At 31.6% G+C, this 18,702-nt stretch overlaps 2 protein-coding genes and 1 non-coding gene across 3 annotated transcripts; all 3 read right to left on the reverse strand.

The window, feature by feature from the left end:
- Window positions 1-96: 96 nt before the first annotated feature.
- TRNAI-UAU (transfer RNA isoleucine (anticodon UAU)) lies at window positions 97-170 on the reverse strand. Its single transcript has one exon. It is a non-coding gene; the product is annotated as a tRNA-Ile (tRNA).
- A 507-nt stretch (window positions 171-677) lies between these two features.
- LOC107933808 (zinc transporter 6, chloroplastic) lies at window positions 678-2,566 on the reverse strand. Its single transcript, XM_016866091.2, has 2 exons — window positions 1,708-2,566; window positions 678-1,237 (listed from the first exon to the last, which is right to left on the reverse strand). Exons 1-2 carry the CDS (start codon window positions 2,368-2,370, stop codon window positions 923-925), a joined length of 978 nt encoding a protein of 325 aa, XP_016721580.1. The 5' UTR covers window positions 2,371-2,566; the 3' UTR covers window positions 678-922.
- A 14,032-nt stretch (window positions 2,567-16,598) lies between these two features.
- LOC107933762 (probable N-acetyltransferase HLS1) lies at window positions 16,599-18,702 on the reverse strand. Its single transcript, XM_016866047.2, has 2 exons — window positions 18,298-18,702; window positions 16,599-18,225 (listed from the first exon to the last, which is right to left on the reverse strand). The coding sequence occupies exons 1-2, from the start codon at window positions 18,469-18,471 to the stop codon at window positions 17,263-17,265; spliced, it is 1,137 nt and encodes a 378-aa protein (XP_016721536.1). The 5' UTR covers window positions 18,472-18,702; the 3' UTR covers window positions 16,599-17,262.

The following is an 18,702-nucleotide window of genomic DNA, read 5'->3' on the forward strand; positions in this document are numbered from 1 at the left end:
TTTCTCGAGTTTCCGGCATTTTCCGTTTGGGTATATATTAGAAACTGTCCAGATTCCAGAATATAGGACTGGGACCGGAAAAAATTAAATATAAGTTGGTCCCGGCGAGGCTCGAACTCGCGACCTTCGGCTCATAAGACCAACGCTCTAACCAACTGAGCTACGGGACCACACGGTCTAAGTTCCAAATTATTTTTTTATCTAAAGTTATATAAGCTTTTATAAAGTGTGTAGAATGATAACGTTTAAGAAAATGAGAGTGGTTTCGCAGAAACTTCTAATGAAATGATAGATTTGAATAAAAATCAGTTTGAAGTTTAATCTTGAATAATTTCCACTTTTTATATAAAAAAACATATATATATATAAATTATTAAATGTATGACATCATATTCTAAACTTGTAGGATTGAAATGGAATTTTTATTTGCTTTACCTAGGAAAAAAAAACAAATCATTAAAATTTGTTAAATGGTTAGAAAGTTGAAGAAATCTCTGTTCATGCATGAACTGAGTTGCACCCTCATCCATTTTCTCACCTATGACATCTTCACTTTACTTAATGGAATCATGGCTAGGCTCGCATATCAAACAAAGTTAGACAAATGTGCATTTTGGATTACATTTACACGTCTCTCCCCCCACCTTTTGACACCCATTCTCACCATCCATTTCATATGGAGTTTTAACTTTGAATTGATTGATATATACACACACATACACGCACGCACAGTGAAGTATTTACACGATTACAAATCGCACTGTCTCTCTCTCTCTCTCTCTATCATATATATTTATGGTTGTCGAAAACTTGTAACTTGATTATTAAGTAACAATATATATATATGATATTCAACTACTGATTAATCTACTCCATGCCATTGCCATATTTGATGAAATGAAATTTGTAATCGTTTTAATTTTCAAGCCCAAATTGCAAGGATAGACATAGAGGTGGAGCCAAGAGCAAGGGCAATGAATGAACCCTTTTTCAACCACGTATGTGAACCCATCAACTTGTTATGGAAGAAATCGGCAGCAATGAGATCGACCAAAGCCATATAGATGAGAATACCCGACGACAATGAACCCAATATACCTTCCATTATCAATGCATTAGGGCTACTGTCATTGTACCCCGTCACCGAAAACACCATCATTCCCAACAATATTCCCATCGGGGTCGTCGCGGAAAACATTAAGCACATGTACGCCACTGTCCCCATTCTGAAACCCGCCTGAAAAATCATTCACAAACCACAGTCCTCATCACTTCATCCAATTCGAATTAATATTCATAGACTCTGTAATCTTAAAAGAAAGGTAAGGCAGAGAAACTCAGTAATTAAGTACAAGTATCTGAAGCTGCATGATAAAGGGTTTTGTTAATTAATGCTTTAAAGTTTAACTCATAACAATGTCATTTATAGGAGTAGTTATTGTACTCATAATAGTTGTTAGGCACAAAAGATCAGTATGAAATTAACACTTAACAGTTAGCTCTAAGGCCAGCAATCTACTGAAAATGTTTGTCTTAAACATAAGTTTGAAGTAAATTTAAGTTGAAGACTTGGTATTGAAAAAAAATTAAGAATTAAATTGAATTTTATAAAACAGGAGAAAGGGATGGGTCTAAATCAAAACAACTATATTTCTGGTCCACTGCATCAAAAATTAAAATCAAACATTAAATTAATTGAAGTGATACCTGTGCAATGCAGCCACCGAGGCCCATGCCTTCGAAGATCTGATGAAAGGCGAGAGCAGCGACCAGAGGTCGGATGGTACACTGATTTTGGGACATCCCCATCGTCACCCCGATTATCACCGAATGGAAAATTATCCCAATCTCCAAAACCTGGGAAACCAGTCTCTGCTTAAGCTTCACTAATTCCTCGTTCGACAAATCACTATTGGTGTTGCCCACTTTTTTTCCCACTGTTACATCATGCGTTCCCACCGGTAAATAGTCTCCACTGGGTTTATGACCGTGCTCCACATGTGAGCTAGCCGTTAAGTCCACAAAAAGAGCGAGCAGAGCCCCGATTAGAGTGACAAGGCCGGCGAAGGGGAAATCTTTCCAGGGATGGCGAGAAGCGACCTGGAAGTCCGATAGGGCGGCGAAGGCGTCTGGGAGGACGTGGACCAAGGAGGTTGAAAGGATGACTCCGGCAGCGAAGCACTTGATTATTAGAATTGCCTTGTCGTACACGGGTTTTCCTTGGAAATAACGGGCCAGGAGGACCGGGGTAGTTATGCCGATGACGCTGGTGAAGAAGATTACGAAAAGAGAGATGAACTTGAGGTGCGTGGCGGCTGCACCGTCCCTACAGCCGAGGGCTCGAGCCGTGTCGCTCACGCACGATGCCATGGTTGCACCCTCGAAGAAATTAAGAAGAAAGAGAGAGCAACGGGGAAAGGAAGGGAAGGAGGATTGATAGTGTCTGGCGGGGAATTCAATAATGAAAATTTGATAACTTAATTAGAGGGTGGAATTTAACGACGGACGTTTTCGTCTTGTTTCTTGTCAACTATGAACACTTACACTTTGGACTAATAATGGTTATGGAAAAGAAAGGAAATTATTACATATTATTATATTTAGCAAAATAAAGTTAATAATTTTTTATCTAATTAAACAGTGGAAATAAAAAAGTTTGAATATAGTATTTTTTTTATTATATAATTATATAAAAGATGACTAGGGTAATAAATATTGATCACTTAATTTTTCCTATTTTTAAAAAATTTTGCAGAAAACCTTAACCGTCATTTCTAATGCCAAAAGGACTAAACTGGTGAGTGACAAAAAGGTTGAGGTCTTAATCAACAAGAAAACCCCTTTAAAAATCAAAGTGGAAAAAACTTTAAAGAATAAATAAATGATGCATTAAGGCTTCTTCTTTTTTAATTTTCTTGTAAGAATTTCACATGTCATTTTAAATTCATCTCTAAACTTAAAATATCAATATCGTATTAATTAAATCATTCCATCAGTTTAGCTATTAGTTTTAGTTTTAAATGCCCCTCAAATATGATGTAGAGTATGTTTAAAGTGTGTGGATCAAGTGATAAACACGTATGTATCTATTACAGTCAACTCTCTTTATAACAACACATTTATCTATCAAAATTTTAGATGTTATAAAGATGTGATTGTTATACACCTATATCAACACTTGAGATTATGATTATATTTATTTTTTAATTTTCAAATTAAATAATCATCTATTAATAAGATTAATTAGTGAGATTTAGATTATGTCTGTAATAAAATTTGTAAATGTAATTTCATTTATTAAAGATTATTTAAGCTAGATAAAATGTGATTAATAGATTTTTATATAAAATTATAACATTTAGGAATATAATTTATTCTTATTTCACTTGCGAATATAATTAATTTTACTAAATTTTTAGACAATGAGTTATTATAGAGAACTAATTCAGTGAAGAGTGTACTTCATATTTTATGATTGTTGCTGTTATAGATAAAAATTGTCATAGAGAAGAGAGTAAACATAAATCATAAAAAATCATTTCTACAATAAACTTGGATTTAAGTTGATTGTATGTAGATGGCTTGGATTTGATTTATTAAAAAGATAACCATCTTAAAACTTTTTAGTAGTTTTTTTTTTTTGTTAAACTTTAGATTTAAGTCGTTAATCCAATAAGCATACATAAGGGAGACATTTGGTCTCCTAATTTCTCAAAAGGTAAAATTTCACTTTTAGTCCTTTAAAAATAATAAATTTATAAGATAATATAATAATAAAATTGTATTTTGACCTCCTAAAAGAATTATAACTCTATTCTAACTCCCTTGAAAACTATTTTTGGTTTCACCCTTAGGCATACATGATTACAATTTTTGAGCATAAAAGTTTTATATATGAATAAATACAATTTCTATAATTTCAAAAACTAATAATTAAAATATCTCAATTTCCTCTAGAAATATAGCGCAAGTGTTTTTATGTTATTATGCAATCCTTATGTATATAGCAAACATGTGTACTCTGATCGGAGGAAGAGGCCAATCAGCCTTTTTGAGCCCTTTGCTTCTTCAAATTCTCACATCTTTATACTAAGATATTAATTAAAAAAATTAAAATTTGATGGGTTTTTCTTTATCATGCTTGTATGTTGTTTTTATGACGTGCTTACCTTGCTCTCCTTTTGATGGAGTAACTCTTGTGTGAAGGATTCATTTGCGTTTTTGTAAGTTTGATGTTGGTCACAAATTTTAAATTTGTTTCATATTTAAGGTAATAATCAAACGTTTTAAAGATGTTTTTTATCTCAATTACTCGTTATAAAATTTTTGGATTAGTATGTATAAATTATTAATGAAGTTATTCCATCAAATGAGGTCAATTAAATTTAAAAAAAAACCCCAATAAAAATATGAAATTGAATAAAGATAATTATGGTGTTTACTTTTAAAAGAGTGTCTTTATATTCACACAGTGTTTCCTTTAATGTTTTGGATTATTGGCGAAAAGGAAAACTGGGTGTTTGATGAGTGTGATTTGCATATTGCAGTTGTAAAATATTTGTGAGAAAAGTTGGGTTGAAAGCATGCATTATTGTGGAAGTGGAGTCGTCTTTTCCCTTTTATTACATTGCCTCGACTCATAACACTTGCTTCAAACCATTATATTTGTCTACCAAACAATTACTTTTTTATACTTATATTAGAATTTTAAAGATATATTCTTATAAACAGAATTAAGATATATAATCAATAAAGCCATGAAACCACAAATAGAATGTGAAAGGACTTGTATTTAAATCTACCATAACATAAAAATAAAAAAATAAAGAAAAAAACCCCCAATAACATCGCTACTCCATGTCGCCATCCTCCAGTTACACAATGTATTAAAAATTTAAAAATCATATAATAAGTTAGTAACTTAATATTGTATCTGCAAAATAAATATGTTAGCACTAACTAGAAAATAAATGATAAAATAAATTTACTATGTCCTGGTAAATTCACTGTCTTAGAAACGAATTCGTCCTGATCGGTGTAATCGTGTAGTGGACGTTGTCCTCTAAAGTTAACATAGTGTTTTGATATTCGTTATTCGATATTCATTTTTAGTTCCTCTTTTACGCCTTAATTCGAAATTTAATTTTTAATATAAATTGGCCTCTATATTTTTATAATATTATTAGCTAATCCAAATAATTAATATCGTTAAATTTTTTATTAAAATATTATATGATTATATATAATTTGAATACCCTTACAAATTTTTTATTAAAATATTAGAGTCTTGGAGAGAGACAAACACATCTTTTGGGTTTACCTCCTTTCTTTTTTCCTTTATAAGATGATGGTTAAATTTTAATTTTGGCCCCTATCTTATGTTGAAACTTGGATTGAATCCTTATACTTTAATTTTTGACATAATTTGGTCCCTCTATTTTTATAATCTCATTAGTTAATTTAAATAAATAATATTGTTAACTATTTCAATTATAATGCTTATGCCATTTTTTTCTTTAAGAATACTATTCCAACAAAAAAATATTTTATCAAATTTGAAGTGATGTTTTTAAGAAAAAAAAATTCACATGAGCATTTTCAATGTAAATTTTTTGTTACATCTCTATCAAGTGATTTTTTTTAAATTTTAAAATGTTACACCCGTGAATTTAACAAAAGAATTTTAACAGCGGTAACAATTGAACCCAATTTTTTTTAATTTGAAAAGTAGAGTAACTAAAATTTTCAAAATAAAAATAGAAAGACTAGTACGATGTGTATAGAGATTTAAAATATATTTTAACCTTTCAATTTTTATTCTATAATTTAGCATTAAAACTTGAGGAATCATACTAGTTTTTATAAATCGAAAGCTAGGGAGTTGGAGAGAGGACTACATAAATTTAAAAATTATTAAATTTGTGTAAATTGAATAGCTATAAGTAATTAATGGTTTAAATAAAGGGGGAAAATAGGGTTAATTTCCAAAAACTATAAAGATGCTTAATTTTTAAACAGAGTTAACAAAAAAAATTACCCAAATAACTAAAAAATAGCAATTTAAAAAGTAAAAAGACCAAATTTGAGCTAATAAAAGTAGAGATTAAATGTTCACAAATCAATATGGACCATCTTTAGAATTTAACAAAAGATAAACAAAAGTTTGTTGGATTCATTTACGACCCTAATCTATATTTCTATATATAATAGGAATGCCCTAAGGCCTTCTCTACGTGACACCTATGAAGAGGCTTTCTTTAGTTATTATAACAAATGGTTAAATTGCAGTTTTGGTCATTTACTATGCTTATATTGAGGATTTAGTTTTATATTTTAAATTTGACGTAATTTGGTTCTCTACTTTTAGAATGACTTTAGCTAGTCCAAAGAGTTAATATCCGTAACTATTCCTTTTAAAATATTGACGTGAATTTTTCTTAAAAGCACTTTTCTAATACACCAAAATCTATTTTGGCATAATTTAGAATGGATATTTCTAAGAAAAGAATTTTCACCTCAGCATTTTAATCGAAATATTAAGGGTGTTGACTATTTGGACTAACTAACGATATTATAAAAGTAGATAAACTAAAATATGTCAAATTAAAGTACGTATATATACAAAATCCAAATTTTAAACGTAGTAGAGGGACCATTTATCATTTGCATGCTTAATTCGATAAAAATGACTAAATTGTAAAATATGTAAAATTGGAGTTCTATAAGCTAAAGGGGTTTAAAAGCTATGAAATTAAATGGTTAGAGGGTTTATGTTGTAATTAAACCATTGACATGTTGAGTGGAAAAATATGGACATTTATTAGGTGATTTTAAAGGTTATATATCAAGGTTAATTAAGTAAATTAGTAAATAAGTAATTAAAATATGATAAAGAAAAGAAAGATATCATCTTTCTTCCATCTTCACCACTGAAAATCAAAGAAGAAAAACACCATGGAAGCATGCTAGGTTCGGCCATTGATGTGAAACATTGATATATTTGATAAAAATGGGAAGAAATCCCGGTTGAATGGAAGGAAAATTCGATGGATCTCTGAAAAAGAATTGACAGTAAAAAGGATCTAGCCCGGACGGGTGATCCTATCCTAATATAGCCTTCCCGAAGAATATGTGTGAAAAAGATCCAGCCCGAACGGGTGATCTTGATATAGCCCTCCCGAAGAATATGTGGAAAATGGATTTAGCCCAGACGGGTAATTCGAATTAGGGTCTGAATTTAGCTTGGACTGGTAATTCAGATCCAAGCTCATTAGAGTAATTGTCGTTGCAGGGGATTTAGCCTGGACTGGTAATCCCGACAATACTCTATGAGTTTATATTACAGGGGATTTAGCTTGGACTGGTAATCGCGCTGTAATAAATGAGGTTCGCGAGAGTGTGCTATCTGAATTGAAAAATGTGCGCACATGAATATGAATTGACAGACTCGAATTTGTACACTAAAGTATACCCTTGAAAATCCATCGAATTTTCGAGAAATTCAACGGGATAAAAATAGAAAATGATAAGTACATAAAATCATGAAATTAAACTTGAAATACATAGAAATGATAATTATTTGATATACTAAAATATGACATGGAAAATACATGTGTGTGAAACTTGCCTGATAATTATGCATATTCAAGATTATGAACTGCTACTGGAATAAATATACATTGAACTTATAAAAAAATTATGGTACATGAAATATTGTCATAATGAATTAAATAATTTATATTTAAGAAGAAACAACAAGAAAATGATATGTATCATGACATGTAAATATGAGACTATCTTTGATACGTTGATACAAGGAAAATTATGTGTATTAAGACGAGTAATAAATTTAAGTGAGACATGACGAGAAAATAAGTTTGTCAATATTAAAGTATGCTAACCAATGTTGTTGCTTGAAGTTTAGGAAAGTGCCAAATTACTGTTGAATGATAATATGTTTAATTATAAGGTGCACTAGAATGGTAAGTGCTTAGATGAAAATATAATTGAGCTTATGAAAGAGTGGAAATGTTTCAGTTATGCAATTTCTTATGAAAAGATTTGTTATGTGATACGCCCGTATGAACCCTGCACCTAATTCGGAAATTCAAAAAAAAATTAAAATCTATATATATATTTAAGATTCTACGAAAAATTTCCTATGATTCCGATTTAATCCCAGTAGGTTCCCAATAGAGGGACGTTATGATTATTTTCAGAATATGAACAATAAATGATTCAGAATTATTGAAAATGTTCAGTAAACTCTGGTAATGCCTCGTGTTCTATTCCGACAACGGATACGGGTAGGGGGTGTTACATTCTAGCTTGCATATCAAGATAAGTCGAGATTGGGATTAGATCAGGGAAAAGAAAAAGCGGACGAATAGTCAATAATTTCAATCCGAGCAACTTAAGGTAAGTTCATATAATTAGAATCGAACTTTCATTTAATTGCAATTGTATGAAATGAATATGTATATATATGTGTGAATTGAATGGTTGAAATAAACATTATAGAATTGCTTAATTTGAAATGTATTGAGTAATACCGAGCCCTGTTTGAACTATAGAAAATCGTAGGATACGAGTGACATGCCACTAGGGTTACCATTTTGGTCGAGCTCCTACATTTGTTGCGAACTCACCACAGCTTGTATGAGCTTACCTATATATCAGCTATACAGCCCAATATTTTGCCCAGCCCAAGCAGCCCAATAAGCCCAAATTAAACCAAACCCAAATACAACCCAAACCTAGCCCAATTATCAAAACCCAATACCCATTTTCAGAAAAAAAACAAAAGAAAAAACCCTAGCCCCCTAACCCTAGCGCCGCACCTGCTTTTGACCCTTGACCTGCTCTGCCACCGTCGCACGTCCCATCCGCGCCGGCTCCGTCCTCCCACTTGCTCCATCAACACCACTCACCTGTTCCACCTGCAAACACGCAACAACCAAGGTGCAAAAGAAGAAACAATAGAGAAATGGACAAAAACTAGAAGAAAACACTTGTAATCTCAGCTATAAAAGCCATTTTTCAATTTCTTTGTAAGGGGGCCTTTTTTATTTTTGTACAAAAACTTTCAAAGAAATAAAAAACAAGGTTTCAAAGGTGATATTTCACTTTTTGTTCTTTTTGTTTTAGATCTTTTTAGTTATTTGTTTATTTTTTTTATCTGCGAAAGTAAAAATAAAAAGAGAAGGGAGAAGGAGCGTACCTGGTCACCTTGCGAGCCCGGCGTCGGTGACCTCCTTGCCGTCGTTAGATTCGGACTTAAAGGAGGCCAAAGACCTTTTTTTTCTTTTCTTTTTTCTCTCGGCTTCCCGTTTCAAAGACTCGGCCTTTGAGTGGGGTTTGAAAACTGGGTTAAAAAACTGATTTTTTAAGGGCGCCAACCACCACCCACGGTGGGGCCGACGGCGGCTTTTGGCCGGAAACCATGGCCGGAGGAGGGGAAAGGTTTTGAGAAAAAAAGGAAGGGTTTTGATTTTTTTAAAACAGTAGCAGAAATGAATTTTCAAAAAAATTTTGGGGCTTAAATAACCCCTTAAAACGAGTCGTTTTGGGGGTGGGGGGTTCAGAGGCCCTTAAAACGACGCCGTTTTGGACCTCTGATCCGCAACCCGACCCGCTCCAGCAAAAGGGATCCGCGTGTTTTCCTTTAAAAATGGAAAAATATCCATCTTGGTCCTTCCGCGTTTTACACCTGTTTCAATTAAATCCTTTTAATTGTTTTTATTTCTTTTAATTAGGCCTGATAATTTTATTTTCATCGCATTTTAGTCCCCTCCTAGTTTTTATTTCCATTCTGACCCCTCCTGGTTTTTCGCGCGTCCATTTTGGTCTTTTTATATTTCGAACTTGCCCCGAAATTTTGTTTTTAGCTCAATTTAGTCCCTTTTTCATATCTTTTCTATTTTATCATTATTATTATTATTATTATTATTAGTTGCTCATTTATACTTCTTTTAATTTTAGATCTAATTGTATATATGTACGTGCATATCTTGAATCTATATACATACCAGTATTTTCATATTTTATAATTTATATACATATTTATATATCTATATACATATCTTGTTTTCATAAAAATATATATATATACTTACATATTCTTCATATTTTTAAATATGTATTTTATATATGTTCTTTATATATTTTATGATTCATATATATACCTATGTATATACTTTTCATATTTTAATTTACATACGTATATATGTATATACTTACTTATATATATATTTATATAATAATTTTAAAATATGTACATATGTTTTTATATTTTATATTTTATATATATATGTATACACGTGAATACATTTACATAATATGTTTATACGTACATAGTTCTTCTTTTTACATAAATATATAAAGTATACATATATATACATACTTTTATATATACATGTTTTTATATATTTCCATAATTTTATGTATACATATATATGTATCTTTTATATTTTTATAGTTTTATACATTTTCTTTGTTTATTTCTTTATTTACATTTTCATTATTTAGAATGAATGTTTTAATTTTATTGCTTATATGTTTGTGATTGTGTATTATATTAGTTCGTCTCTGTATTTATTTTACTTCGTAGCCGTTGCTTATATTATTTTGCTTATATCATCATCATCTCATTACACCCATTTTTATTTAGATTTCAAAAAAGAAATTTTAAAAATAAGTAATACTCGGTATTTGGGATCTTCGAGAGAATCGAGCCCTAACGTATTGGGTTTCGATTTTCTTCGTTGAATCTAAATAATCGAGATTACTCTTTTAAAAATAATAAAAGGCTCATTATCGGGAATTCAATATATTGTGTCCTAACGCATTGGATATGACACGTTATTTTCCCGAGATGAGGATTTTTTAAAAAAATAATAAAGGCATTATTTTTTATTTAGATTTGAGAAAGTCGTGCCCTAACTTACTGGGTTTCGATTTTCACAATAAATCTAAATACGTGAATCTTTTCAAACTCAAGTTTTAGATGATATTGAGAATAAAAAAGATCGTGTCCTAACTTACTGGTCGTGATCTCGTTTTTAAATCCGAGAGGGCTAAATTTTTTTTAAAATAAATATTTTTCATTCGCGTATCGGGAATTCGAGACATTGTGTCCTAACTTACTAGATATGATTCTCTTTCTCGAATAACGTGAAATATGCTTCTTTTCCAATTTTTTTTTATTTTAACACAAGGATTGTATTTTTAATTTTTCCAAATTTTCAATTTTCGACATCAAGACATTAGTTAATCAACTAGGTACCAATTTCTGGGCGTTACGAGGGTGCTAATCCTTCCTCGTACGTAACCGAATCCCGAACCCATTTTCTAAATTTCGCGGACCAAAACTGTTGTTTTAATAAAATCAAATCATTTATTAAAAACAACCATTTCTCAAGGTGACCCAATCACACATTATAAAAAAGGATTGGTGGCGACTCCCGTTTTTGTTTTCATTTTTCAAAACCCAAGTCGACCCCGTTTTCAATCAAAAAAATGGTGTCAACATCAGCTCTTATGAGCTTACCGTTTCAGCTTGATAGAACTTACTGTTCTTCAGCTCGGAATGAGCTTACCAATCATGGCTCGAAAGAGCGGAAATGATAATGAATTGACGGATTACCGATTAATGCACATAGTGTGTATCACCCGAGTATCCTTCGATGTTTCATTAGGTTCAACGGGCATTATACTGTTACCGATTATATGATTGAGAATGAAATGGAATATGAGCTATGTGAGTTGTATAGATGAAATATGATGGAACTGGAAACGAAATTTTATGAATGTATGAAAGAAATCATGAAAGAGCAAAATTTGCAATAAAACAATTTTGGACAGCAGCAATTGAATAAAACATGAAATTAAAGCTTATTGAGTCTAGTTTCACATAGAAGAAACAGTGTAAGCAAAAGAATCTCGTATTATGAGATATTTGAATTTTTGTGAGATAATGTCAAAATGATTTTGGAATCCCCTATTCTGACTTTGGAAAATCATTAAAAATTGTATAAAAATTATTATGAGTTAAAATTTATATGATTAAAATTCCTAATGAGTCTATTTTCAATAGAAACAAACGGGAATATCATCTGAATCTTGTACTAAGAGATAATTAATTTTTAGAGAAGAAGGGTCGGAACTGTCAGACCGCAGAATAGGGACGACTTTGAAGAATTAACTGTACTTATTGGCTAAACCAAAAATTTTGATAATTTTATGGTAAAAAGATATGTGAGTCTAGTTTCGGGAAAATCAAGCGGATCTTAATTTGGAGTTTTGTAGCGCAAGATATAAATAATTTAGTGACTATGACTCAAGTGGACAACTTGAAGTGAACATGAGTAAATAGTGGAACTATGTGAAATTTTGATTGTATTATCTTGAGAACATGTTGTGAGGATTGGTTAAAGCATGTTAACAGATTGCTTATTATTTACATATCAACTTACTAAGCTTTAATGCTTACTCAATTTATTTCTTCGTGTTTTATAGAGGTTCGTTAGCTAGCTCGATTCAGACGATGTCGGAGATAAGCATCACACTATCCAATCGATTTCTCGGTACTTTTGAACTCATTGTGTAAATATGGCATGTATAGGCTAGTTTATGGGAATATGTTTTAGGTTACTTTAGCTTATTGTATAGTTATGTGTTTTGATGTTCTTAAGCCATGAGATTTGACTTAGTTGTTATAATGGTCAAATGTGTATAAGATGATATGTTTTGGCAAGTTTGCTTATGAATGATTGATAATTACTGAAATGAAATGATATTTGTTAAATGTTTGATGAATTACCGATCTGAACTGAGTTGAAAATTCGGTCATGCCTCTTAACCTATTTTGGCGACAGTTACGGGTTAGGGGTGTTACAAGTTCTATCATAATAGTATCATTTAAAGAAGGGGTATTCCTATAATTTCATTATTGAGTTGGTGACTCGATTAAGGGTGACACTAACTTAATAAATTCTGAATTATAGTACCAGAAATTCTATCACCACGTATTTAGAACATAAATGTATGTTTGAAAATAACAGAAAATAAATAATAAAACGTATGGTTTGAAACTAATTAGTAATTAAACGTGAAATATGCATGATATTAAAATAAAAAAAGTAAATTAAATTGTGAGTAAAATGAAATTTAAAATAATAATGTAGATATATATACAATTGAGGAAGGTACTAGAGTCTGCATCATACAATTAAAATGTAAATATTATATTAAAATCTAATCATATGCATATTTTTATTGATTTAGTGGCAAAGTTAAAGTTATATTGATACCAATAGCGTCAGTTCAAATCTCATCATATGCATATTTTTGTTGGGTTTTGTTAAAATAAAAAACAGCAGTACTCTCAAATAATAAAACTTATTTTAATTATAGAAGAACATTTTTGTAATATCTCTAATCGTGTTGGTCCCTGATTGACTCGTGACACCAACTCAGCCAGGAACTTAAATAATAGTATAGATATACAACTGATGAAGATTATAAACCGTGCATATTAAAATAAAAACGTATACAAATATTAAAATAAAGCTTCGGTTGAGTTGTAATTTTAAGGTTTTACTAATTCAATGGGTGTGGATTCAAATTTTATTATATCTATATTTTTATTGATTTTTGTTAAAGTAAAAAGACTAAAGTACGTTCAAATAATATAACTTATTTTAATATTTGGTTAATTCGTGACATCAACTTAAATAAATACATAAATAATAGTGTATCTAAATAATAAATAACTAACATTAAATTTACTTAAGAGTAAAACTATGGTTTGTGTCAAAAACTACCATGAAGTTAATCATTCACTTAAAATAAGCAATTAATTTTAGTGAATACTGTTATTCGGAAAACTGTTTTTCACTCGCAGAATGGGAGGTAAAAAATATAGTAGATACAATATAATTAAAATAATATAAAATAATTGAATTTTAATTTAGTTGGAATGATTATTGTAAAAATTAAAAATACTTATTTTAATTTAAAGATTAAAATAAGTTACAACTAAAAATAAGCATTTAATCTCTACTATTTATGTGTAAAAAGAATCCATATCAAAATTTGAAAGGGTAAGTTAGGAATTTTTTAATAATCTTATTATAAATTCTGATTATATCTATTTTTTTATATAATGTTTAGAACTATTTATAGCCCTCCAATAAATAAATAGGAGGATAATGCACTTTAGTACACTTGAATCTACGTCTTATTATATTGACAACAATATTTATACCAATCGAACTAAAACTCCATCGACGAATCAGACAATCTTCTTCAACTCTAATAATTAATACATTATTATTATTAAGTATTGAAAAAGTAGAAACCGTGGAGCGGAGATGCCGGCTTTTTAATCTTCCAACACAACACGTTCATCCGCTAAGGTTATCGGGAATTCTGGCTTTTTTAAATTGGGCCATTCAATGAACAAATATATCCATACATTACCTAGCAATGTTTCAAATGATTTTTGGACCTGTTATCAATCTCATATGGCCCAAATTAAACCACATGGCCCAAACAGTGAAACCCACTAAGTTTCTTGTACTGTCTCTCCAAATTTTAAAAAAAAAATGGCATCAACTTGAGGAAATTAATCTACATTTCTCATTGAAACAAAAATTTGCTAGTAATTAATTAAGCTACCTGAGATGAAGAAGACCTTAAACAAAAAAAAAAAAGGCTCTTTTTGTGTGTGTGTGTGGTTCATCTCAAACTGCAAATTTTGGTAAAAAAAGAACACATACAAACTAGAAAAGGCATAGAAGAAAAGGAAGGGAAAAAACAAATTATGGAGATGACCCAGATATATAGTGATAAATGCAGAGGAGTGGGTCACCCCATTCATCTTCTTCAAACAATCAGATAATTAGCAAAAGCCCAAGGCTTCTTCCAATCAAAACTAGATATGGACCACCTCAGGAACAAGATAATGACTAAGACCAACCCCCTATCGCTTTCCTCACTTCTGTGTGGTGCACGGTTCAATTCCATTTGAGATTTTATTTTAACCAAAATTGAGTTTTGTTCTCAAGTAGATAAAAATAACTCTCGTATATAATTTTTGAAAAGAATTTAAAATTAATTATAAATTAAATAAAAATATAATTAAGTTCAATAACAGTTTCTTAACTCATGAAATAAAAACGTTATGATTTGGATCAATTTTTGTTTAGCCCTCCAACGACTTAGTTGATATTTAAGAGAATTTGAATAAAAATATTAATTTTAAAAAATAGGCTTTGATAAAAAGAATTGGCTTGTTTAAATTATGAATTGTTCAAAGCCGGATCTTCATTTTTCTTATTTTATGATATGTATTTATATATTGGATATTAATATCAGGAGGGTTTCACCAATAAAAAATAAGAATAAAAGGTTAGAAGAGGATTGGAGACAAACCGGACTCGTGCAAATCCAAACCAAACTTTCTTTGTTGTACTAATAATTGCACACCCTTTTTACTTAAAAGCCATAAGTCTTTATTCATGCACGGCTCTATTTGGTGAACCAAATGATGAGACAAATTGAGGAAACATCGGCAAAGCAAAGCGATACCAAACAAAGTGCCCCTTATCTCTTTCGTTGATTTCACTGTTTTAGATTGCAACCCAACGCAGGCAAAGGGCTCTATTAGTATTAGCTTACTTCACCCTCAATGCCTCCATCGTATAAGTTCTCACCATGTGTATCGTCTCTCTCTACTGTGAGATGGAACTGTTTAACTAATCATTCTTTTCTTTTCTTTTCCTTTTCAATATCATTTATGGAAGGAAATCTAAGTCAAGATTTGCATGTCTCTTAGTCCAATGCTAATTAAATCAGACCAGCAATCAACATTAGAAACAATTTGGCCTCTTCGGTTAAGCAGCTTCTATCTAACTTTTCATTTATGTGGGATAACTTATTTCCATTGTCAATGTCAAGTTTCCATGATGTTGTCTCGTCGTATATTATTAGCATATATAATTTACTAATTTCTAACTATTTACTAATATATATTATGCTTACTTAAGTGTATCGAAACTTTTTTTTTTAAGAATAGAACAAGGCTTCAAAACTTTGATTTAATATGCAATTTGATATATGAATTTTAATTTAATATAATTATAAGCATGAAACTTGAATTGTAGTTTATATGTATACGCTAAACTTTAATTTTGATTCACTTGTTCATATTTAAAGAGATAAATACATAAATTTATTTTCATATTAGATTAATATAATTATTTGTGTATACAATACATGAACGTAAACTAGTACTAATTCGATGATGCTGTTAGTAATTTATAAAAATTGAATCAAATCAAAATTTCGTACATAAAATCACAAAAAAATTAAAGTTTATATATATGATATTATAAATTGGATCAAAATTTATTTATAATTTTATATGTTATTGTCATTCCTGTCGTAGTCATGGCTTAAATATTTTGAAAACTTTAATATAGTATTATATCCGTCTAGATACTACGTAAGTAGTTCAATGATCGGCCAATATATATATATATACACTTTTATCAAATGAGGATCAAATCATCGTGGGAATGAAGACAGTAATGATATCACACTATTTGGCCTACTGTAAGATTACCGATAATGTTTGATTTGGATTCTTAATAAAACTTTGACTAATGTTTTGAACTTTGAACTTAACGGTGGGAATTGACAATAGGCTTCCATGTTTGGTAGGAAAGAATAGATGGGTCGCCTAGTATGCTGCTTTGTCTAAATACGGTCTCACGGACCTGACAAGTGACCTAAAACCCTACCCAACCTTGTTCCTTGTGCATGTATAAAGTAGGGTTACTGAAAATGGAAGATATACCCGAATTGAAATGGTGAGCTTAACATCTTCTAGGCCAGCTCGAAAATGCTACGACATAAACAAAGAAAAGAAATGGGCACCGAAATCTTTGAGTAGGAAAGCTTTTGCTTGAAACGTGTATAGTATTTTTACTTTCTTTCATGATAATGCGAATCCCCTCGATATATTTTACCTAAGGAGGAACGAAGGTTTGGACCACTGAGGTGCAAAAGAAAAAAGAGTTACAACTTACAACACCGAGGGTGGCACCTAATTAAGGAAATCTTGTGAGATTTAGTGTGAGCGATGCGAAAGGAACAAGAGAAAGCCCCCACCATAGACATGGATTGGATTTGTCAAAGAATACATGAGGTGGGGTTTTGATTTTAGCTCTCACCTTGGTCAGGGTTTTTGCTTTTGTTTCAGACCTCTCTTGGATCAACAAAAAGAGCTCTTGTTGGTGGGGTTTTTGTCAATTCATGGAGGCTATTCTTCTTTTCATTTTTTAAGGCTTTTATGCACCACAAATCTTCTGGACATGACAGTGACTTCCAGTACGGGATGTGAAGTCTCGATGTGTCGCTACCTCCTACTTCTGTAACGATAACCTTACAATCCTTGGACTTTGAAGCCATGTTATGCACGAATCGGCACAGGGTCCGCACCAGCTTGCCTGACAATGGACCTTCACGGTACACTCCATATATGAAGTAGAACCCGAATGGACGAAAAAAATCGGGAATGCATGGCAGCTTAACGCAAGGTACAAGCTTTTCGATCAACCGTGAGCTCTTGGTGTACATCAAACAAGATAAGGGTGCATTCCCTAACCTCAACTTGAAAAGCTCCCCACTGTTCCATACACTAAGCATTGCCCAACTACTAGGAACTCCACCCCATGATTCACCTCTAGGATATGCGGCCCAGGTTCCCAAGCTTAGCTTGTTCCTCAGTATGTTGCCTATATCAATCGGGAAGAATTCCGTCGACGACATGGATTTACGATATATAGCTTCAGCTTCTTCAACCTTGAGCTTTGCTAATTCAACATTGGATGATATCCGGGACATCCGATGGCTGACAGGGTTTACGAGAATGGTTGGTGTCTGGAACTTGACATAACTGAGCCTGTCTACGAACAGCTTGACCGAGGCCTTGTTATCTTTCTCTGTCGCCATGTATGCGTAATCAACGTCATTTGCAATGAACCATTCTTCCAATTTGATAACCAGGCTCGAACCAATCCCTCGTCTACGATAAAGGGATGAAACCCTTAAACCCAAGATATAGCCCACCTTGGCTAGATCATTAGGAGGTTTATGAACTGTTACAAGCTTTATAGAGCCCTGGATGACACCAACCAACTGGTTGCCCAGCTCGGCTACCTAGCATGAAAAAAAATGAAAATGATCAATCATATGACAAGTAATAAGAAAGGAAAATAGTATGGTACGTACCAGCATTTTGTAAATGGGACTGTTTCGGATCCTACAAATGGGATCACCCAAAGTGTCAGTGAAGAGAAACACTCTCTTAGCTGGGCCTACCTCACATTTTCTCTCGAAATCTTCAACTCGAGTTCTATCATATTGGGGGTCGTAGCTTCGTATAATAAGCTCTCCATATCCCATTCTATATGATAAAACTTCAATGAACACAACAGCTAGTGTTTCATATATATAATATATAAGCAAGGAAAGGAGCAGGAAGAGAGACTAAAAACATGGGTGATGAGTTGAACTTGATTGGTCCATCACCTCACCTGATACCAATCAATAAAATCTAAAGTTACAAATCCAAAGGTTTATGATTGATATGGATAGGCAGCACCCGTAGTGGAAGTAGAAGGCTTTGCCTGGAAA

Source organism: Gossypium hirsutum, chromosome D08 (assembly GCF_007990345.1).
Source record: "Gossypium hirsutum isolate 1008001.06 chromosome D08, Gossypium_hirsutum_v2.1, whole genome shotgun sequence".
Lineage (NCBI taxonomy): Eukaryota > Viridiplantae > Streptophyta > Magnoliopsida > Malvales > Malvaceae > Gossypium > Gossypium hirsutum.